Source organism: Microtus ochrogaster, linkage group LG4 (assembly GCF_000317375.1).
Source record: "Microtus ochrogaster isolate Prairie Vole_2 linkage group LG4, MicOch1.0, whole genome shotgun sequence".
NCBI lineage: Eukaryota > Metazoa > Chordata > Mammalia > Rodentia > Cricetidae > Microtus > Microtus ochrogaster.
In genome coordinates, this window is record NC_022030.1 from 40,117,322 (window position 1) to 40,142,059 (window position 24,738).

Consider the following 24,738-nt stretch of genomic DNA (forward strand, 5'->3'; position numbering starts at 1 on the left):
GGAAGAAAAAGAAAGAAAGAAAGAAAGAAACAAACTAAGGAAGGAAGGAAGGAAGGAAGGAAGGAAGGAAGGAAGGAAGGAAGGAAGGAAGGAAGGAAAAGAAAAAAATGTCTCTTCTTGCCTTGGCTGGAGGCCACATTTTTATCAATATGTTCTTATTTCAGTCATTCTTTAGCTTCTTCTGTGGGATGCATGCTAATCAAATTGTCTTCTTTCATTTACTGACCAAATATCATCACCAAAAGCAACAAGAGTAGGAAAAAGTTTATTTCAGCTTGTACTTCTAGGTCACAGTCCATCATTGAGGGAGGTAAGAACAGAAACTCAAGATGGTATTTGAAACATAAAGAATGGAGGACGACTGCTTGCAGATTGGTCAGAATCTCATTGCTTAATTAGCATTCTTATACAGCTCAGGAGTATGGTAGGCACCTATGGTAGGCACCCCAATAATGAGATGAGTCCATGTGCATCAATTAATAATCAAGATAATACCCTTTTGATATACCCACAGGCCAGTGTTATCTAGGCAATTCCTTCATCAAGACTTTCTCCCAGATGATAAAGTCTGTGTGTCAAGTTGACAAATTAAACCCACCTAGGAGACCTATTTTTTTTAATCAAAAGTCATTTTCAGAATTAAAACATTCATTGATTGCTAACTTATGTTATTGAATTTATATACCAAAACAATACCTTTTTATGGTGTATTGAAATGATGAGTTGGAACAAAAAGTAATAAAAAAATTAAAAAGTGAAGTTTTCTGATGTTGGCGTACCCTTTAATCACTAGGAGGTAAAAGGAAAAAAAATTTCTATAGCTTTGGGGCCAGCCTGACCTACATAATGAGTAAGTAAGCAAGCCAGTCCTCCAGATAACATTCACTCTCAAAAACAAACACCAAAAACAGAACAAGAAAACAATGAATGAAATAAAGGACAACAATAATATTTGTATTCATAATAAGCAATATCTTTGGTTAAAGAAACAAAAACTAAATTTATTACATAATGCATAATGACCACAGACATAGTTTTCTACAGTGACATCACTTATTTCTATGATAAATTCATATCTACTTCATTTCCTTTTATTTTAATCCAAACTTGCATTGTAGATATGGATTGCAATGATCCTTTCATTGAATGATGTTTTTAAAATCTTAAAGCTTTGTTATTATTATTTTTTACAAGTATCTTAGTTTCTTTTATCAATTTTTCTTTTTCTAGTTTTCAAGTTTAAATAATGAAAAGTAACAATAGATAGAATGATAGAAATAAAATCTGCTTGTAGAACTAAATCTGTAGCCTCTATAATGATAAAATTAAAAATATCCTTCAATTTTGTTTCAAAATTGGATATTTTCACAAAATGTCTTGTCATGTGGGTGGAAAAAGGCACTTACATATCAGTATCAGCAAACATAAGTTAAACTTGTCCCACCATTCTGAATTCAAGAGATGGTTTTAGAGTATATATAATGTTATGAATTTCTCTAAATACTATGCTCTGGAATATTAATATTTGCATGATTTTATTTCTGATCTTATTTTTGGCCCCTTGCTATTTTTTCTCAAAATTTGATGTTTCTCTTACTTTTTAATCTTGTTCAACCAATAAGAATTTTATGTTCCAATTAGCTGCTTATATATAATATCTATGAAGGACCTAAAATACAATGGCATCTTTAAATGTATGATAATTTATACTTTGAAAAAGCTGCTTCACGTTCATTGACCTATATCCTTCTTGGTCTTCACCTGTTCCTTTAACTGTCAGTATATAAACACATTTTAACCTCAGATATCCTACATAATACCCTCAACGACTTTTCTTGACCCATGTTTCTGTTCTCTTAATCCTAATTTACTATTCTTCACTACATAATAGCCTGGCTGGCTCCTATGTACTAGTCTCCACATGACAAAGGGATTATAGACACAATTCTAGCAATATAATGGTTTTCTTTTTTTTTTGTTTTTAGGGAAGGCTTTCAAATTCTGATGTTTTTAACTTTTTATACAAGTGTATGTTGTGCACTGAACACCTCTGTTCTTATTCTTCTACCCTCTTCTTCCATCCTCATCCCCATCTTATTAATCCTCTTTGTTCCCCAGGTAGATTCACTTCCTTCACGTCACGTATATTTATATAGTTTTTATATTGCTGTTTAAGATCTAGGAACCACAAATGAGAGAATTACAATATTGATTTTTTTATGAGGTTGGCTTAATTGTTTCGTAAGTTGATCTCCTGTTGCACAGATTTTCCGGCAAATTATGTAACTTTGTTCCCTGTGATTGAGAACAATCTCATTGTGTATTTTACCACATTTTTCATTCATATCTCTGAATAGAAAATCTACAGACAGGCATGGCTTTTTTCAAACAGCATGTAGCTTCCCATTATTATCTGCTAACTTAAAGCCCACCACGCTGGCTCTTAAGAGTCTTCCATTCTCTTTTCCTTTCTGTGAGCCTGCCACTGTGTTCTCTCTCTACTTGGAACTTTTGTTCAGAGTGTAGAATGCTCCTGAGCTTTGCTTTGCTCTTCTTTTGCCCCTAACACTCAGAGTCACACCAGCCACAGCTCTCGACATTTCAGACAACACATTGATGACTCTCTCAGAATGGTGACCATGCCCTTCTAAAACGAAATATTCTGGTATTCCTCCTCCACATTGTATATACGGAAATGTACCATACATATATATTCATGCATTTCTCATCTTCAAACAGTAGCTTAATGAGAATAAGCTAAAAAGCATCTAATTCATCTCATTTCTTCCTGCAGCTCTTTCAACAGTGCAAGCACTTTAGTAGGCTCATACATTGGCTCATTGAATGAATGAAGATGTTTTATTATTCACACTCTCTCCTCAAAAAGTATTTTACTATTTAGTGTTTTTATCTTTCAAGGGTCATTATAAAGATTACACACAAACTACAGCTTTTCAGACTCTTCTTGGGAAGTAAGAAGTAGACTGTTAATTTTACAAAATGGTAGTACTGTCATAAAAATACTATTTTGAAGGGAATATCACAGGAACACAATAAAGAAAATCAACTCACTAGAGCAAAATAAAGGAAAATCATACAATTCTATTCTAGGGATTTTTAGTAGTTTATTTTCCAATTAAGAATTGTTTTGATTAGATCTAATGTGTGGAACTAAGTCAACAATGTGTTCTTTAGCTGTTTCTTATCTCTTCATTTTATGCAAATTTGTCACATTGTCTCAGGTTGAAATTTACTTTTGGTACTCAAAGGGGATCCTCAAAAACACAGAAAACTGATTTTCTACGTAGTGGTAATGTTATAGCATATATGACGGAGCAGAGAGATGATGACTTAAGTTATCAGATATGTTCTATGCACTCACTAGCATCTCGGGTGAGTTCCAGAAGCTGCAGATGGTCTGTCCACTTCTTTGGGTGCCTAAGGCTCCTTTTCCAGTTGTTAAACCTCAGAGTTTGAAAAAACATGTATACTCTCTGTTCCCACCCTAATTAGGCGCTCTTGTACTCAGACCCCCAGAAGCTGTGTTTCTTTGAAAGGAAGAAGAGAAAATAAGAAACAAATTCAACTTAAATACATTGGAAAATAGAAAAAGCATTTCCATAACGGCTCAAAATGAAAAACTAAGGACTGCATATGAAAATTCTGTGTATTTAAATACATTTGTCAATTTCTTGTCTTCGTAGATTTCTCAGCTTCTTATATGTGAGTTTATTCATTTACTACAGGGTTTTTATTTGCTTTTGTTTGAGTTCAATATTGCGAGTTCTTTTTTTTTTTAAGTTTCTCTTTTGCTGGGCAGTAGTATCCATGCCCTTAATTCCAGCACCCGGGAGGCAGAGGTGGGTGAATCTCTGAAATCGAGGCCAGCATGGTCTATATAAGCTAGTTCCAGGACAAACTCTATAGCAACAAAGGAACCTTGTCTTAATAAATAAAAGTTTCTGTGTACAGATCATGTTTTTGCTATTTAAAAGTAATCATGAACTGCAGTGATGGCCAATCAGTTCATTTGAGTTATAGAGAAATGCATGTTTAATAATAAAAATAAAGAAATTCATAAACAAGGATGGAAATAATCTGATTATGTAAAATATTCATGGGAATTACATTAAAATATATTAACATATTTTCTGCCAATATCCATCTTTAATGAACACCAAGAGTAAGGCTATTATACAACAGTCAATTGTTCATTGATTTTGAATTTTCCTTAAACTTAACTGTGTTTTAAGAGAAACGACATACATGAAAACATTCATAGTCATTGAACTATCGAGTAATTAATCTAGCTGTGTATAGTGATCAACAATGCAAATAGATCAGAAGTGACTGATGTTTATGAGCATTATCCACAGAAGCAGGTAAAATTCCCGTTTTTACCTCCATGTTTCTGGCACTGTTCTGAGAAGGTAATTTTAATTAAGTCATAATTTCAGTTTACTTTTGTGTTTTCACCGAGAAATATTTTTTCTCTCAGTCTCTAAAACTACGCTGTTCCAAAAGCTGCCAAATATTAAAATTAAGAATTTGGTACATTTAGTATTTATCTCAGCTGTTTTTGGTTGTGTTTGTTTAATGACTGATTTCTGTTTCCTTGTATTTCTTTGAAATTTTAATCTCTGCAGGTGCATAGGCTCAAGTATTGAAGATTGCATCGGCCTGATGGATAGGTACTTGGTGTGCTTGCTTCTCATGTTCTTCCTCCAAGGCTCCATGCGTGAGCACTGGTGCATGTGTGTGCATGCACTGTGGATGGAGAGTGATGTTTTCTGTTCTGTAATTGCTTGCAGGTGTAACGGTCCCACTAGTCCTGACTGCATTTACTACCCATGGACGGGCCATTCCACTTTACCACAACATGCTAGGTAACATCAACCATGTTTCCATTTCATCACTCAAATTCTTTCCTTGTTACCACAGACAAAAATACTAACCAATTGGACTATAGTTGAAGTCCATTAAATGAGAGTTACAACAGAATGGAAAGTGCTTTGCTTTTAAAATCATTTCTTCATTTTACCTTCATTCATTAGGATTTCAGAGTTTTGAGTAGTAATGGCATTGATTTTAAATTTTATATACTTAAAAATTAGTAATTATCTTATAACTTCAAAAGAACATTCTTAATCTTAGATATAATATAAAAACTAAAAATTCATAAAGGAGAAATTTGAGAATGTTAATTGATACTTATAAAATGTTTGTTATATAATTTAAATTTAATATTTGATTTTGTGTTATTTTGAACTGTTATATTTCCAGATGAAAAATTATCATAGAATCAATGAAATTTGAAAAATATTTTGTGCATGTTAAACCATATATTGGAATTATAATATATTATTCATTTTTACACAAATTTCTGAGCACAAATATTTGCAGTCATTTTAATCATAAACAACAAAAACTGGAAGCAAGCGAGGCTACCCTATTGTGGTGTACCTGTGCACTGCAATATGCCTGAGTAATAAAAAGGAAGAAATTGATGCTACACACACAGTGGATGGATCTCAAACTCACTACGCAGAATGAAAGAAGCCAGACTGTCAGAAATACATATTGCTTGATTTCCTCTTTATATCAAACTCTGGAAAAGATAAAAATACAGGACTGAAATTCAGTGAGAGTTGCCAAAAACTAGAATTTTAGGGGTAAAGTTCACTGTGGAATAGTAAGACAGACTTTTGCAGATGATGAATCAATCTACACTTTTATTGTGGTATTGGTTGCACAAATAAAAATATGCTTGACACAAACCATGCCTTATAGATTTTATTATAAATTATAGAAATCTGTGGTTTATTGTTTATACATAAATAAACATGATTTTAAAATATTTTGTGAAACATTTTAACTAGGAAAGTAGTGCTTTGCAATTTCATATAGAAATACTATTAGTTTTCAAAAAAATACATTTGATCATTTTGCAAATACTACAGCAAAGTTAAAAACAATGAGAATTTTAGGTTAGGTGTTGCTCTTAATAAAATGTTTTTGTTATCATATGACAATGAAGCATTTGTAAAACATAATCATCAGATAAGAAGCATAACAATAGCAATAGATTTCAGGAGCTGCCTTTATCAGGGCTTGCTTGCCATTATTCTAAATTCTAACACCTAAAACAGTTTGTCTAGTGTTTCCATCTTATTCAGTCTTAATATAGTCTTTTTCTATGCATCTGGCTACTTTCACTAAATATTACATGTATAAGATTCATCAATGTCATCCAATCCATTCACAGCTTTTCCATTCATTTGCCTTTAATTGCTTCTAAGTTTTAAAGTGGTTGAATAATTGATGTGTCATCTTCATGTGTTGTCTGTTAATAAGTAGTGATGACAAATTCTAAAGTAAATTAGGTGTTTAGAGCAACATGGCTTATACAACAGTGGCACATTGATACTTGGGCTGGTAAAACTAGTTAATGTAGTTGTCTTAAGACAGCTGAGAACTTTGACAGCCTTAACGAAACTAAGAGAAGAGGAAAGAGAAGCAATGCGTGGGAGTTAAGACAGAAATCCAAGTCCAACTTTGTCTTTCAAGAGTTAACTTGGATTCTCATCATGTTCATAAACTAATATTTCTTCTTCAGACACTGACTGGGACCCTGAACTATCATGAGAATGATTTTCCATTTATTCAGATGAATTTATTTATAACTTAATCTAATATTTTACCACATGGTGGTTAAAGTATTTTGACTTGAAATCATATTTTCAGATTTAAAATCAAGCTCTAATTATTTTTAGACATGTGACTTGAAGTCCTTACGTTATCTGAGGGGCACAGTTTCATGTGCACAGTGGCAACATTTATGTAGTCACCAAACTGCTCTAAGAACTGCATGTTTCCTTAGTAACAGTGCTTAGCTATAGAAACCACTCATTTGTTTTTTTACTTTTCTATATAACATTATCATTATTTTTTTTGTATAACCAGGATTCTCCGACCTCAGAAATGTGAATACCTGCTTCTCAGGGGAAAGAGAGAAGTCTCTCAAAGTCACCAGAAAGTATTAATGAGTACTGATGCCTTCTTGATGGCTTTCTTGAGAAAAGGGGGCTATTTCTGTCACTTTGCCTTGAGAATCAGGGAGAGAACACTTGGTCATGGGGAATAGATGGAGAGTAACAGTTCATTTGTAGTTGCAAATGATTTTAACTGATGTCACACAATTCAAAATCATAATGTGTCTAGTTATAGATTTAATAAGTTACTAATTTAAACAAAGTGATTAAATTTTCAATCTTATAACATGCCTGGATTTCCATGAGATAATCCATAATTTCAGACTAATACAAATAATTATCTGTGCCATCAGTAGATACCCAAGGCTAGAAATAGTAAATGACTGTAAAATGCCGTACATCATTCCTAAGAGAAGTCACTTGTAACTCTGCTAACCAGGTAAAGAGCAAATTCTTTGGTGTGAACACATGGCTTCAATATGGGTCCTATCTTATTTTTTATTCATGGAATTGGATGATATTATAAAATTAGTTTGAGAATTCTATGAGACAACACATGATACCATCCTCAACTAAACAGTCACTGACTACGCTTGTAGCTGTGACTGAAATATTGACATCATCTCAGAACAATTGTATTATATATTGACTTATTTGTATTTTAATCTAATAAGTTAGTGAATACAGAATCAACATATTAAAAATTTTCAGATATTAATCATTTACTTTTTACATCAGATTATCACCCAGGGCCATGATTTCAATAGGTAATTGGTAACTTGCAGGCTAATTATTATTATTTTGTTTATTTATTTCCTTATTAAAAATTTCTGTCTCTTCCCCGCCACTGCCTCTCATTTCCCTCCCCCTCCCCCAATTAAGTCCCCCTCCCTCATCAGTCCAAAGAGCAATCAGGGTTCCCTGCCCTGTGGGAAGTCCAAGGAACCCTCACCTCCATCCAGGTCTAGTAAGTTGAGCATCCAAACTGCCCAGGCTCCCACAAAGCCAGTACGTGCAGTAGGATCAAAAACCCATTGCCATTGATCTTGAGTTCTCAATAGTCCTCATTGTCCGCTATGTTCAGCGAGTCCGGTTTTATCCCAGGCTTTTTCAGACCCAGGCCAGCTGGCCTTGGTGGGTTCCCGATAGAACATCTCCATTCTCTCATGGTCCAAATCAGGAGCAGAAGGAGAGAGAGCACGAGCAAGGAACTCAGGACCGCGAGGGGTGCACCCACACACTGAGAGCTAATTATTTTTTTATCTGAAACTTTAGATGTATTTACTCCGTGTCTGTTTTATAACTTTGAAACAATGTAACTGTATTTTTCAATTGTGTTGAGTTGTCAGAGTTATGTGTCCTGTCAGGGGCTACACATATGATAGTTGAGAAGGTCCATAAAACATTTATTTTTAATTCTTTGGAGTATTTGACTTACATTGGATGAAAACTTGGAGTAGTCAGATTCCCCCTCAGGTTCCACATGTCTATGATGAGATGAATGTGCATCCATGAAGCAGGTTATCCTTCACTAAGATCTCAGCACCTTTTCCATCTTTCAGAAACATTGATAGTTTTAGAAATGTCCATCTTGATTGAGTAAAGCAAATATTTCATAGAGGGAAGACCAGAAATAAGACAATGGGAAATGAATATTTTCAGCTTCCTAATCCACCTTTTAATTGGTACAGCATCCAAATACTTAGTTTTGTATTGTTGTCACAGAAAATTACGTTGAGCATGCCAACATTGTTTCTTCAAAATATTTATAGGTAGTACTCCCCACTGCCCCACTGTTTTTGTTTCTGTGTTCTGTTTCCTAACCCTGCAGGGAAAAGAGGACTGGAGATTTAAATGAGAGCAGGTAATATGTTTCTGATCTTGATTGACTTTCATTTTCAAAGCAGTGTCATTTTTTTCCCGGAAACCTGCAATTTGTAAATTGGTTTTCCACACTCCATTTACCTTACAAGTCATTGCTGGAGTCTCTTCCAGGAAGACTGGTGAGATATGCTAAAAAAGATCTAAAGACTCTGTTTTGTATCATAGAATATCCTACTTACATGGAAAATGAAACCAGTGATTATCTATTCTTTCTCTCATTCGCATTTTCTAATCTAGTTAATGCCTGAATATAACATTTACTTTGAGCAACCTTTTCCCAAATTTTTGACCTCCATTATTCTGGTTTCCTCCCAATAACACCATGGAGAATTGTGATTTTCAAGACTCTTTATTTTTGTGTGTGACATTTGTCTTAGCTAGCACACAGGCTACTTTCATATAGATTCCTTTTGATATAAAAATATTAGATTTATTCTATCTTGGATTCTTTGTCAATATATATGAAAAACTGGAATAGCCTACTGTCATATAGCACTAGGCATGAATGTGTTAATCAGAACAATAATTAACTCTATTGTTGAGGAATTTCTCCATGTTAGCTAGCAAAATGTAAACTAACTATAAATTCATTTTACTTTGTTGGATAAAAATATCGAAATAGATATAAAAATACATACTAGATTACCTACTCCTCTATTCTTCTGGCCTAGCACTTTGTTCTAATTAATTTATTTTATATATTTTGCAATATGTAGTACAATAACTGAATTTATTTTCTCTAAGTCTATAGTGTAGAACTATTTGAAACATTTCCAATTTTTATGGTCATAGTCACACTTTCCGTTATGGTACAGTGAGGTTTGCCCACGAGGTCACCTAACAGTTTATGCTTTGTCAAACTGACCTGTGTGTGATGGAGATGAAAGAAATGGCATTATAGTCCGGGTACCACTTACATATGACACTTTGAATTTCTTTGTTTTCTCCCAAGGAAGCGAGTTCAGAATTTATGTACAGATCACATGCTGCAAATCACCTATAAATGGTGACCTTTGAGAGCAGTAGTTGTAATTAATGGTGCCCAAATACAATAAATAAAAGTGCATAGCTTTTTTTTTATTAGAAGGCTATCTGCATTTCATTGCATTCTGTATGTTACATTCTCTTTTCAAATAAGCAAGCCCAAGAGATGAAGGGAAGGGTGCAATGCTCTTCCTTTCCTGTGATTCACGCCATGCTTTCCAGAACCAGTGAAATGTCAAAACAGTCTCAGAATCAGCAAGGGTTCATAAAATTTCTCTGCTTAATTCTTAACTATTGCTCATGTAGCTGAAGAGGCTACTTAAAAAAAAAAGAATTTAAGCACCTTCAGGATGCTCAAGTGGTTTTCATATTGATATCAAAATGTTCATACCACAGTATCAAAGCTTTCAAGACACTGGAAATATCGCTGTATTCAAGATTAGTAAGCATAAAAAATGTTACAAACTAATCCACATTCACTATTGAAAGTCAACAAAGGTTCTTTAGGCCATTGTCTTTGAGATGAAAGCAGAAAGTCTAAATTAAATTGATAAAATGTTTAGTATTAAGGATCAAAATATTATGATGGGTAGAAGAAATATTCAAAATATTCAACTTTCACTCAGCCAAAATTATCTTTTTATGGTAAAGAAATAGTCATATTTTATACTCATTTATTTCTAACTCAGAAAGATGCCAAAACTGCTTTGTATCTCACAAATACCTCTTCACCTCTTGTTGGTGATCTGATCTCAACTGCAGAGAGCAAAAGCAAAAGAATGGAAAACATTCATCAAGTCCTGAATCTTAGAGACTACTGTGTATGATTTCAACGGTCCTGCCATGATATGCCAGACTGTTTAAATTCTATGAATCACATGAAAATAATCACTTTATCATCACCATTTGTATATTCTGCAGTTTTTAGTTTGTGACAATTACTATTCCAAGTTAGATCAGTGTAAATTATCATCAAGTGACAAAAAGCTCTATAATAGCCAGCAATGCCTTGATAGACTTTAACAGAAGTAGAAAATAATAAATGTGACAGGATAATGAAGATCATTCTTAATAAAGATAACTTACCTTTTCAGAAGACTAAGACTTAAATATGTAAAAAAAAATGAGCATTGATAGGTAAAAAAGGATATATGTAAAAATGACCATCAAAAAATGACCATAAATACCTGGCCCCTATTTAAGTGCCAAAAAGCAGTTACTAATAAACTACTGAGTATTGAGGCAAATTATTAATATATGTATTATATCATGTATTAATATACTTATTTTATCATTGCCCACATAAAATTAATTAGATGGATTTTAGTTTTATCTACAATGACTGCAATATATGTAATGCATGTCTTTGATTTTCTAACCTCCTCTTGTCTTCATTTCTTAAATTTAGGTTTATTTGTGTAAAGGATTACTCCAGATCTGTACAGAAAAAGTAGAAAAATTGTGTAAGAGCAAAGATACTAAAGTAAATTTTGCTAGTGTAATGACTCTAGTGAATTAACATCTTTGCTGTCATAATGTGGTTTCTAGACCTATTATAAAATTTAAAATACTCCAGAATAGGATTATGTATGAAAGAACTAAGATAGTAAAGGATTGACAACTAAGACTTGTGATTAGGTAGACTAAAGAAGTTCCTAATTAACTATAAGAATCCTGCTCCTGGGTACATTACCACAGCTCAGCAGCTTAACATAAAATTCTGTAGGGAAAGTGCAGACATGTCCTGGATGGTTCTGATACCTGGGTAGTCACTGGGGCTGATGACATCTGATTTTTTAGCTAAAATTCGCAATTTCTTTCGTAATCTACTGAGGTTCACTTAGTTCAGAGCTCTTTGAAGTTTAAGGGATTATAAGTCTATTTTCTTGGAGATAAAATTATTAAGATATTTCTGAGATATATTTTCCCAATACAAATGGATTATTATGAGACATCACCATTTCAGATTTACAGAAAATGTTTGGCTAGCGTGAAAGCTACTTTTCCAAAGTAAAGGTTGGGCTAGGCTTTATTGCATGCAATTCCAGTTCATGGACCCTTACCTTAGATTGTGTTTGTTTGTGAACTCAGAGTCAAATGCCCATGTGATTAGTTCGAGCCCACACACATTGCCTTCCTATAGGATGGATGTGAAAATGATATTTCATCAGTGAGTTCCTTTCACATCAACACAAGGGCTAGTATTTGGTTGTACAAATAACAGAAGGTATACATTGTGGCAGAATCTGCAATCCTAGACATTAAATTCTTCCTCTGCTGATGTCCTGCATTTGAGATCTCCTGATAGTTCCTGGAGACAAGTTTGTCTCTGTCTTTGCATACTCTATAGGTTACTTCTCGGTTTAAGTATCTAACTTTTCCATTAGGTTTTATCAGACTTGCAAGTCTTCCTTACGGTTGTTGGTGACCTGCATTTTCCCACAGAGTGCTCACTGCCACATGTGCTCAGTGAGTACTGCAAAAGTAATTAAAATCTAGAAGCTGTGTTGTCTCTGATGCATCCTACTTCTAAGGGGATGCTATGAAAAATAGGTGGTAAAAATGGCATTAATAATTTAGCCATGTGAAAATACTACTTTGGGGGTACATTGTGTTATTAAAAATATTTAAACTGTTTAAATTGTGATATATGCATATATATTGAAATTTACAGCTCTAGACTGATCATCAGGAAGCCATAATTTAAGACTTAGTCTGGATAATAGTTTTATCCATAATAGTAATACTAGAGGAAAGTTTTTCACAGAAGGCTGTTTCCTTCATCAGCTACAGTAGGTTACAGATGGGATGAGTCAAATGGATCCAAGAGAAAACATCTGTTTCCCTGGACCCGTTACATATCCCTATATATGTGTCTGTGAAGCAATCTTTCATAAAATTTTACAAGAAAACTAACATATGATATCTTGGGTCCACATATGTAACATTAAAAATAAAAAACTGCTCATAGTTAGAATTACACTTTATATATATACTTTATATATATATATATTCATAAAATTATATTTTATTACAAATATTAATCATGAAGTATTACTCAATTTAGGTATCCCATAACCAATAATTAAATAGAAATATTTGTTATTCATAGGTCAGAATTTTTGTCTTTATGTCTGCTTCATGGTAATAAAGTACTCAGTTATTTTCTCATATAATTAGACATGCAATGTATTAAATCCAAAGGAAGTATTTTTTTCATATTTCGCATTTAACTGAAGGGATCTAATTAGCTGGGACCCCCTCTGTGATGTGGTTACATCAAATGATGTGCAGATATTAGAGTAAATTGCTCTCCTCATGCTTTTATTTCTTATTACCTCAGCACATTCCCTAACTAATCATTCTTTTATAAACATACAATTATTTTTACATATTATGTATGTAAGCAGGAGCTAATTAACAGGGAACAGTTTGATTTACCTATGAAATTCCCACAAAGTGATTTTATTCTCAGCTAGTAGCCACACTCCAGCACAAAGTGGTTTGATTTCATGGTATCTCAGCATAAAGAATGGGAGTAAAGAAAGGAACCCACCTCTTCAAGGCTCTTAAGAGCTGGTAATCGTTGACATTTTATGGCCCTTTCTTCTGCACTCAGAATTTTGTACTCCATATGCTTGAATCATTTGTAAAATAATTACAGATACTTTCAGCAGAGTAGAAATAAAATTACAAGACCTTTTACCATACAAAGTTTACTTGTTGAGTAAATAATTCTCTGTGTTTTAATAAACAAATAAAAATTTTCAAAGTTACATCTTTATTGATCTTCTAGATACAAATACTAGACTTGAAACCCTAGGTCCCAATCCCACAGTAAATTTGACACCAGAGGAAAAGAGAACCAATGGAAGAAAAAAAACTGACCTTTTTTCCAGAATTGTACTGTTTTTTTTTTTCTTTCAAAAGTTTCTTGGTATTTAACACAGATCTTGCCTGTATATTCTAAAATCGTTCCCAAAACATGTCTTGGGTATAATAAGGTAATATTAATTTACAGGTCGTGTATATAATAATAGTTATTCCTACTATCACTACAATTTTATAAATGAGAGAACAAGAGAAGGGATGGGATAGGACAACTTGGGGAACAGGCTAGTCGAGATGGGGAAAGGACAGAGAGGGAGAGCAAGGAAAGAGATGTCTTGATTGAGGGAGCCATTATGGGGTTAGTAAGAAACCTGGCACTAGAGAAATTCTCAGGAATCCACAAGGATGGCACCGTTTAAGACCCTAAGCAATTGTAGAGAAGGTACCTGAACTGGACTTGCCCTGTAATCAGATTGATGACTCTCATAAATGTCGTCATAGAACCTTCATCCAGCAACTGATGGAAGCAAATGCAGAGATCCACAGAAGAGCACTGGACTGAACTCCCCAAAGTCCAGTGGAAGAGAGGGAGGAGCTAGAAGAAAAGCAAAGGACTCCAAGACCATGGTGGGGATACCCATTTAAATAGTTTTTCTGAGTTAATGGGTGCTCACCTACTCTGGCCTGACAGCAGGGGAGAGGGTGAACCAGCATGACCAAACTAGGCCCTCTGAATGTGGGTCACAGTTGAATGACTGGTGTAGATTGTGGAGCCACTGGCAGTGAGACCAGGATTTATCCCTACAACTCATACTGGCTTTTTAGAACCCATTCTCTTTGGAGGAATACCTTGCTCAACCTACATATGGAGGAAGGGCCTTAGTCCTGCCTCAAAGTAATGTGTTAGACTTTGTTGACTTCCCGTGGGAGACCATACTGTCTCTCAGGAGTGGATGAGGATGAGGTTGGGGAAGGCAGAGGAAACAGGAGGAGGTGAGGTCATGGGATCTGAATTGATACTTAAAATGAGAAAAGATAATTTAAAAAAAAAATAATTTAATGAAAAGAAAAAACAGTAGTAGAATAAGGATTGGAGTTTAGACATCCAACTCAAAACACACACTTTTTCCTCTCAACAAAACTGCTTCTCATATAAGGACTGTTTTACAAAGAGAGTGACTGGGTCCTTTGTAGCCTTCTATTTTGCTTATTGTCTCTCAAAATTAGTATTATCTTAATATCTACAACAATCTGGAGTTCATTAGAGACTATGAAAAATATAGTATATCAAAGGAGATGAGATAAATATGGTTAATTGAGGAAGAAAACATTTAAGAATGGTGTCTTGGAAACAGAGGTCATCTGTTTTACTTTCTCAAGGAAAATAACACCTTGTGCTATCACTGATTCTGAACTCATTAAATTAGAAGGCTCTTAAATATATAATCAGGATCTAGCAGCACCCTGCATGTGTTCAGAGAAATGAGCAGATTTCCATACCTGTGAGTTAACTGGAAGATGCTGATGTATAATAATTATTCTGAATTGTACAGCCACCTGGAAATCAGCAATTGTATCATTGTGCAAGTGCAGAATATTAGAAAATCAGTAAATTGCAAAGGACTCTTCCTATTTTTTTTTAAAAAAAACTTCTCACATATAATGAATTATAATGGAAATTCCCCCCTAAATAAAAGTTACTGGTGTTTTGATTGTACTGAGATAACTAAATTCATATTTTAACAATAATGCTTGTTTTTGCAAGTTTTCTATATACCTCTCACTTAAAATTGAAAAAAAATGGTGGATTTCATCTTCACAATGATTAAAGCCCCCCAATCATATGTTTATCCTTGTATTTTGAAGTAATTCTTCTCTTTGGTGCAACTGAAAATTATAGTAATAATATATGCTCAGTCCAATAAATGAGTATGCACTTAGGATATACATCCTTACACACATTAGCCACTCCAAATAGGAAAATATGTAATATGTGCACACACACATATAGCTGATGATATGTAAGATATATTTAACTATATAGGATACACTAATAGGACTAATCCTATCTTATTATTCAAGTAATGTAATCATTAGTGAAAAAATCAAATGGAAAGCACATTAAAATTGCAGAAATTACACTGTAAGTTGTGTGCTTGTCTAATGGACCATTTTCTTTGACTCTTACAAAAATTGGCTATAAAATATCACAGAGCTGCCAAATCTTCATTACTTCAATTTTTATTACTTAAGATTTGTTTTAAAACAGTGATACACACTAGTGTGTTGATTATGTTAAAGAGGAGCATTGATGAAAACAAGAGCTTTGATTTGCCCTCTTTTTGAATCAAAGTATGTTGATCTATTATTTTCGGTATCCTAAATGAAGAATTATACTTACAGAGATTGTTATCATGTCTATTTCAGTAGTTGACATGAGGCTTACTTACTTCTATGGCATTTTGAAATTATAGGAAAAACAAAAATCTACAGAATATTGACAAAGCTTGATCCTGTTTTTTTTTATACACATTAAGTCTAGAATTCTTGGGAGGGCAACCTTTCTTTCTATCTCGCTGTTTCTCCTTTCTTTGTATGTGTGATTCTGTGTCTCTGTATATGCGTCTGTCTCTTTGTCTGTGTCTCTCGCTCTCTCCTTATCCTCTTTATCATTTCCTCTCTCCCTTTTTCTCTGTCTCCCTTCTCTATTTCTCTTTATAGACCTCTTCTCTCTTTTAAATTACTGTACTGTCATTTGCTAACATAACTTGATAATAAACAAAACTGTATAAATTTTTCAAGATATGCCCCTGGCATACTATCTGAAATTTATAGTTCTGTTCTTCAGTATTGCTTGTTTGGGGCTATTTTCAGATATCTTTGTATGAATACACTCGGTGATCTTAAAATGCACTTCACAAGAGTTTCTAGTGTTCTTTAGTTACTTAGTACAGAGAGTGAAGTTAGAACCCATCCACTCTTCTTCTTTTTTTCTATTTTCTTTACAAGACAAAAATTGTGCATAGTGCCAAATAGCATAAATTCAGATGTATTACTAGCCTGGATAATGTTCCAGATGGAAGCAGAAAGCCATACAATCTTTTTAAACATCAGAAGGCTGAGAAAATGGCATGGGGATGTATATCATTTATGAAACTCAAAAGGAAATACTAACTTTACTCTGTATTATATTTAGACTATTTCCTTAATGACCATTTACTAAACAAAGATTTTAAACATCCTTTTCTGGATGCCCATAAGCCATCTATATGTTTATGCAGAGCTGAATGTTAATGGAACACATAATTTCAACAATAGAAAAATAGTAGAGAAAGAACAGATTGAAAAATTAATATTCTAGCTGGGAAGAGGATGTTTCATGTAGATGTAGACTTTTCTTTTGTAGTTATGATTTCTTTTGCATGTAAATGAAATGGTTTCAGGCAAAGTATAAAGTTGTCTTGATATTATATTATTTCAATGATGTTTGAATTAGTTTAGGTTCAACTTTTTTCCTTTTACAGTATCTGGAGGCTGTGAATCTGCATTTAGAGCATCTGGGATATAACTGCATCTTCTAGGCATTCAATTTTTTAAAAAAAATTAGCTCCCCTTAATTAGAAATGTGTGCTAATTAGTGGGTAGATGTTTATATAAGTTTAAGAGGGGGTTATATTCCTCAACATTCTTATTAAATGCTTTAAGATGTGTTTTGTAAATCCAGTCATAACAAACCTCCCCTAAAAATATAAAGAGCAATCTATTGCATGGTGAAAACAATATTTAAAGTGAAGTACAATGACCAAAAGCATTTGTGAAAGAGAGTTTATTTGTCTTTGCTCCAAGTCCTCCGTGGGAGGTTTCTAAGTAGAAGAGACAGAGACATCCAAACCCTTTCATTTCCCCCTTGAGTTACTTCCAACCTACTGTGGACCCACAGAATAGAAATAATTGGATATTCGTATTTTGCCAAGCTGAATACTTTACAAATAGCTCTGCTTTTTTCGTTTTCTCTTTCTTGAATGCCCAGAGTATATTTTCTTGAATTGTGCAAGGTAAAAAAACATTTTACTCTTTTTTTTTAATGTTCTCATCATTTGAAGCAGAGAGTGACCTAATGGATTCTACATTTCAACTGCATGCAGCTTTGCGAAGTTCTGTTTAGTATTAGTTTTAAACGTGTAAGGATTTCTTGCCCTTCATCTCCTTTCCATAAATGTTAAATAAAGGAAGGTACAGATCATTCCTAGCTCAATGACTAAGAGAGGCTGAAAGATAAAACAGAGAAATGCATAGGTTATTGTGCATGCATTCTATGGAGAAGGACCTTGGTTTCATGTTTTGCTTTCAATGGCCCAATCCTCTTAAGATGACAGGTGTCATTTTTACAATGCAATAAAGGAATAGAAAATTTGAAAATCTGTACATGATCTTATTTTACTTAAGATCTTATCTACAAGTGAAAGGAAATCTGAGACATGAAGCTTCCATTTTTATCACTGCATTACTCTCTCCCAGAGAAATCTAGACCCAGCTAGCTGTAGCCAGGGATGTGCATTCTGTACAGCTAGGACTAGAACCTCTGATGCTTTCTTGATCTTCCTAGAGAAAGGATGGCCAGTCCAGTCTAAGTTCTGCATCTAAGGCAGAAGTGAATACTTCATTAGCCCTTCCTCGTTTCCCAAGAATGCCTCACATTTGCTTTAATTTTGGTGCATGGTAATTTGTTGTACATAGTCACAGTAAAATGCAGTGACTTAGGAATTTATCTGTCTCACGTGAAAGGTTCTGGTCAGCAGATGACTAGGAAGTAAGCTAAAAGCAAACAAAATAATCTTGTAAACAATTTGAAAACTTCTTGAAGAATATACTTCAATTCAGAAATAAGAAAATATTGAAAAATATATCAGTCTCGGTTTAGAAAAGTAGTCCATTAAAATGCTCTACTGTCATCCTTGTATTACAGATATGCTCTATATACTTGATTAAAATAAAAAACACATAGGAAGTTCTCAAAATATTACAGAGTCTATGAGTGTTTGTAAGGTAATCTGAACAAAAAGTTACTAAATATTTATCAAGAAATTAATTAAGTATATCAATTTATGATCATTAATTTAGTACTTGAATTCATTTTTTATTTTATGTGCATGAATGCTTGCATGTGTGAAGGTCTGCGTGCCACAAACATGTCTGGCTGCAGTGGCTGCTAGAACAGGGCATCCAATGCCCTGAGATTGATGTTACAAGTGGCTGTGAACTGATGTGGAATGTTGATGTGGGGAACCAAATTTCTGGTCCTTAACAAGTGCGCTGAGCCTCTGAGACATGGCTTCAGTTCCTTGTTTGGTGCTTTTTATTTAAAAAAAAAATTCAAGGTATCCTAAAAGGCAATATAAAGTTATCTATGACATAATTTCTGCATTATTATCATAAATTTACAAAATAGAATTTTTTTCTTTTGAGCTAAGAATATGCATGCTTATATTCTAGGGGAAGCAAATCCTATCTAGGGAGTACCAGTAGACAAGAGAAGACATGTAATGATTGAGTCCTGGCACCTTTCTACTCTTGAAGAGCAAATAATTTGAAAAGATATTTCAAAATGTATGAAGATGGCTAAGAAATAGAGGGCCATCTAAAGTAGGGATGTAATGGAGCACAAGCATGTTTTGAGATAGAAAGAAGTGAGCATATACATGAAGAGATGCTCCCAGATTTGATGAGGTATTGTTTAAAGGAAGGACTGATTGATTTGACAGTGGAGATGCATCTGCAGTCTATAACAGGGCAAAATTCTTAGGATCATTGCCTAAAATTGTGATCAGAATTGGCTCAAGAATCAACAGGATGGAAGTAAAGTGAACACATCAAGTCATACTGATTCGAAAAATATATAAAGTTTCCTATTTCCAAGACTGCTCCAAATATTTTCATCATACCAAAGGATTGAATTTTCAGAAATACAGAATGAGGTAAACTATACCCTTGATTCACTTAGTCGTAATTTCTGTCAACTGTCCTAAGAGATGTTACTAAGAGGGCTAGAGGTTCATCATAAAAAAGGAAAACTATGGTCTCTACCCTCATGAAATTCATTAACAATAAATATATAGAAGAAATTTAAATAATGAATTATATATATCTAAAACAAATTTGATCTGGAAATATATAAATATATGGTAATGCTGAGGAGACCACTCATGTAACTATGATGGTAAAATGTGCTGGATCATAGAGGTGGAAATAAAATGGGAGTCAATCATCGATGTTTCCCATTTACATTAGACACCTAATATTGTTACTATAGCAATTCCTAAATTATTATGAAAATTTATGTGATTTTATTCAATATTTTACTTTCTCATTTAGTATTATCACTAAACTAAATTTGCCTAAATATGGATGGGCTTACTGTCTCAAAATTTGCAAGGACATCCGTGGGTGAAAAGCAGAACATTTACATCTGGATTGAAATTATCTAACTCTCTTTAAGAGGGGAAGTGGCTAATAAAATTAACACAACTTGAGGTCTTAAACTGAATACAGATGTATAGGAACCAGCCATGGCGGCACATGCCTATAATCCCAGTATTTGGGAGGCAGAGGCAGAATGATCATTGTGACTTCTTGAATAGCCTGATCTACATAGCAAATTCTAGGACACCTATGGCCAGAGGGGGGATAATGCATCCAAAAAGTAATAAATTAAAAATTAAAAATAAAAGTATATAAAACTATACATAAAACTTGGTGTTTATAAAAAAATGATAAGTAAATTTATATACCTCTTGGAAACTCAGGCACATAGGGTTAAAAGAACTCTGTACCATTGCTGATTTCTACATATTAGTGAATGGTGATACCAGTCTCACACTTAATCAAGCTTGGGAGTTCAGCCATCTTTGGTTCCTTTAAACTCCCATCATCATTGAGTATATACTCTATTCTATTTTACTTTGATACCTTAAGGTATATAGAATTTACCCCTGGAATGTAATCTCTCAGTATGACAAATTATAATATAGATGAAATGCCAATGTTGAGAAAAAGCAAAAAAAAAAAATGGTAAAGAGAAAAACAAAGAATGAGACCTACAAAGGTATGTATTTTTTTCACATTCCTTCATAAAGCCATGTTTGTGTTTTTCCCTTTATCTGCTGGAGAACAAAGAAATTCTGTAGCATTATGAGCAATATTGACAGGCATTGCAGCTAAGGCTGCAAAGGACTTTAGACACAGCTTCACTCATCATGTTTCTTCAGAATATCTTGCCCATGTGCTGAGAGGTAATAGGATACAATATAACTGAATGCTTTATATATTTTATAATTAAATGTTTATAATGCCTGGGCTTTTAATTGTAGACACTTATATGTAGATATAATCTAGGTAGTGCAATACTAAATGTTAGAAACTCTATCAATGTTGACATTAGGCATATTTGATAGGTTTTAACTGTGATAAAATAAGTCTAAACATTAAATAGTCACCTGATGCTATCACATTTTCTTTCTTGTCTAGTTACCATTCAATGTTGTAGATATTTTTAAATGAAGAATATAGACTGGTCATATAATTCCATGGTATGTTTCCTAAAAATGAGGACATTTGTTTCAAAGATAAACATAGAAATCTATATTTTTTCTCAAACAGTTTGAGAAAAAAACATACCCACATAGATAGATATTAAATACTGCCTATCAGGAAAAAGAAGTAACTATCATGAAGCTATTAGAATTTTTTTGCAAAAACTGAGTCTTATAAATGTAAGAATAGGGCATAGTACATATAGACTCAATAGCAAAGTTGTTGCTAAAACATTTTGTGACACAATTACTGAATGAAATATGATACATACATATTGAAAAGGAAAATTCCATCAACAGTGTGAAGAAAAGTCAAGAAACATTCAAGCTTGAATAGTAAAAGGGAGATTCTGCTTTTGCTGAAGTACTACTTCATATTTTAAACGTAGTCAACAAATCTTGACCAGTAAGACAGAGACATGCTGTGAAACCTACATCATATCAAATACAAACTGCTGCTGTCAACTGAAGTCAGCCTTGTGTAGTCTGACCCAGATCGTTTTCATTTGTTCAGAAAGAAAAATGTGTCATTTTTATAGAGCGGGTGGAATTCTAGGTCAGAATAAGCATAATTTGAGAAAGAGGAAAAAAAATAGTCTTACTGTAGCTCTCCTTGCCCTAGGCAGTAACCCTTAAAGTATCTCTAAGGGATATCAATGTTTCTTTTTTAGTGTTTCAAGGTCTCTTGTTTCAAATATGAACCATTGTAGTCAAGATTGAACAAAGTGGAGATACAACAGGCACTATGTACTGTCACCCACTTTCCTCATTTTGCTATAACCTGTCATCTCAAAAGGGATTTTAAGCAAGGAAGGATTTATTTAAGCTCATAGTTTGAAGTATTGGTTACATGGGGGAAGGGCATTGTAAAGAGAATGTCTCACTATTAGATAGACTAAGAAGATACCAGTGTTCTTCTAGCTTCCTTTTTCCTTCCATTCTAGGAAACCTGCCACAAGACAATGTAGCCCAGATTTAAGGGAGATCTTCCTCCTTCATTAATAATTTCTGGAAACACCTTATAGACATCATAATGATGTAACTCACTAATAATGAGGTGTTTCATAATCCAATTAATTTGATAGCTGGAATTCACAATCACACTAAATGTGCTTATCTTTCTTAAAGAAAGTGCTTTTTATTAAGTTAAAGAAAATCATCAATCCTGACAGAAATTAAAATGAAGATGCAAAAAATAATGTTATGTACAAATTTTATATCTGAGAACATAAAGAATTTCATGAATTCAGACTATATAGTAAAAGATAATAATAGTTGGAGAAGATTTAAAATGTTATGCTATTACTAAATATAAAAATAAATATTTCTATTAGAGTCACTAAATAAATATTGTGCATTTTGTTTTCTCTGCTATAAAAGCTGAATAATGTCATTCTATGTTCCAAAAAATTATATTATAATATTAAGGAAGATAGTGAAATGAAAAATGATTGGGCTTGACAGACTCCAACGTGTGGAAGAATGCAGCAATACGCACACTTCATCTTTTTGGCATTCTCTTTCCTGAGGCTAGTCCCTATATTTCAAATGGGGATAGTAGCATCTACATCTCTTTCCTGAGGCTAGTCCCTATATTTCAAATGGGGATAGTAGCATCTACATCTCTTTCCTGAGGCTAGTCCCTATATTTCAAATGGGGATAGTAGCATCTACATCTTACAGTTGGATAATCATGCAATGTATTTAAAGAGAAACTTTTAATTAGAAAACTTACATGTGCAAGGCTTCCTTTTATATCACCAACCAGTTTTCAAATCCTGACACAGAAACTTCTTATTAGTTATGAGTGCACAACCTTAGTTTAGGCTCATTTCTTGCTAGCCTTTATAACTTACCTTCTGCTTTACCTTCCTTCTCTTCATCTACATTTTGCTTCGGGGCTTATTACCTTTCTTTCTTCCTTTCTTTCTTTCTTTCTTTCTTTCTTTCTTTCTTTCTCTCTTTCTGCCCTACTTACCTTCTTCTGTCTGTCTGTCTGTCTGTCTGTCTGTCTGTCTGACATCTGCCTGACTTGTGGCCCCAGGCATTTCCCTCTCCTTTCCTTCATTATCTTCTCCTACTTCTTCTCTCCATCCATCTACCCTGCCTATTACTCTCTTGCCTAACTATTGGCTATTCAACACTTTATTAGACTTATCAGGTGCCTTAGACAGGCAAGGTCAAACAAATGCAACACATCTTTACATCATTATCAAAGGCAGCAGAAACAGATGTAACACACCTCCACATAGCTAAAGTAGTATTCCACAGCATTAACAAATGTAGCACATATTTGCCTAGTTAAAATAGTATTCCATAAAATTTACAGCTTGGGATTTAAAATGGAAAATCTGTGAACTATCAAAATTGTTTTAATTTAAATGTTTTCCTTAAGACAAAATTAACATTTGACTTCTTCTCACAGAAGAAAATCATTTCCCTACCAGGAAGACAGACTTTTGCAGTCTCAATTCATTTGATTATTTATAATTGAACAATTGTAAATGAACTGTGTGCCTTACAAAACACAGGATAATCTACTAGATGTTAAATCTGGTGTTCCTCTTATTTGAATAGAGATTTTACTATATTTAAACGGCTTTCTTAAATAAAAAACTGTTGAAACTTCTCTTATTTCCAAAGTTATACTCTGATTCAGTAGGCAATTTCAAATACATTCTTAGAATTTTGTTTTAATAAAGCCAACAAGCAGGTTTTTATTTTATTTAAAGCATTTACTTATAGCAAGATCAACTTTGGAAAAAAACTATACCTTTGAAGATACATGTTGCAAACTTCTTCATATCATTGTCTATATTATTATAATTATTATAAAGATCTCATAAAGGATACAAGAAGAGACTCAATTCTAGTTGATTAAATTTCTGAATAATATAATGTATTATATTATAATTTAATAGAATATAAATCATATTCATTTATTAATGACAGTAATGGTTACAACCTGATACAGTGGTTGCAGTGATGTTTGAGTGGTTAAGAGTCCACAGTTCTGCAGTGGACCTGAGTTTGATTCACCAAAATCATATTAAGCAACACAGAACCATCTGTCAATCCAACTCCAGGGCATTTGGCTCACTTTTTTGACCTCTATGGGCATTGAAATCATATTTATATTCCACAGATACATACACACACAAACACACACACATACATGTAGCTAAAACTAAAACTAAAATCTAAAAATACTAGTAGAAATAGGGTGTTCAAATACTTCTGTTGTAAGATCATTGGGTTCTGGTGTTTTCATGGGATAAAACCGGGCTTAAATAGCGGACAATGAGGACTACTGAGAACTCAAGAACAATGGCAATGGATTTTTGATCCTACTGCACATACTGGCTTTGTGGGAGCCTAGGAAGTTTGGATGCTCAACTTACTAAACCTGGATGGAGGTGGGCGGTCCTTGGACTTCCCACAGGTCAGGGAACCCTGAT

General features: G+C 33.6%; 1 protein-coding gene across 4 annotated transcripts in view; it reads left to right on the forward strand.

Annotated features, from left to right (window-relative positions):
* Erbb4 (erb-b2 receptor tyrosine kinase 4) overlaps positions 1 to 24,738 on the forward strand; it is a 1,055,173-nt gene that overhangs the window by 795,735 nt on the left and 234,700 nt on the right. For 2 of the 4 annotated variants that reach the window (XM_026786414.1, XM_026786416.1), the window contains exon 16: positions 4,647 to 4,691. In XM_026786414.1, the coding sequence (XP_026642215.1) occupies positions 4,647 to 4,691 (45 nt within the window). Of the gene's footprint in view, positions 1 to 4,646; positions 4,692 to 4,811; positions 4,887 to 24,738 lie in introns of all 4 variants that reach the window. The other 2 variants (XM_026786413.1, XM_026786415.1) reach the window with 1 other exon arrangement.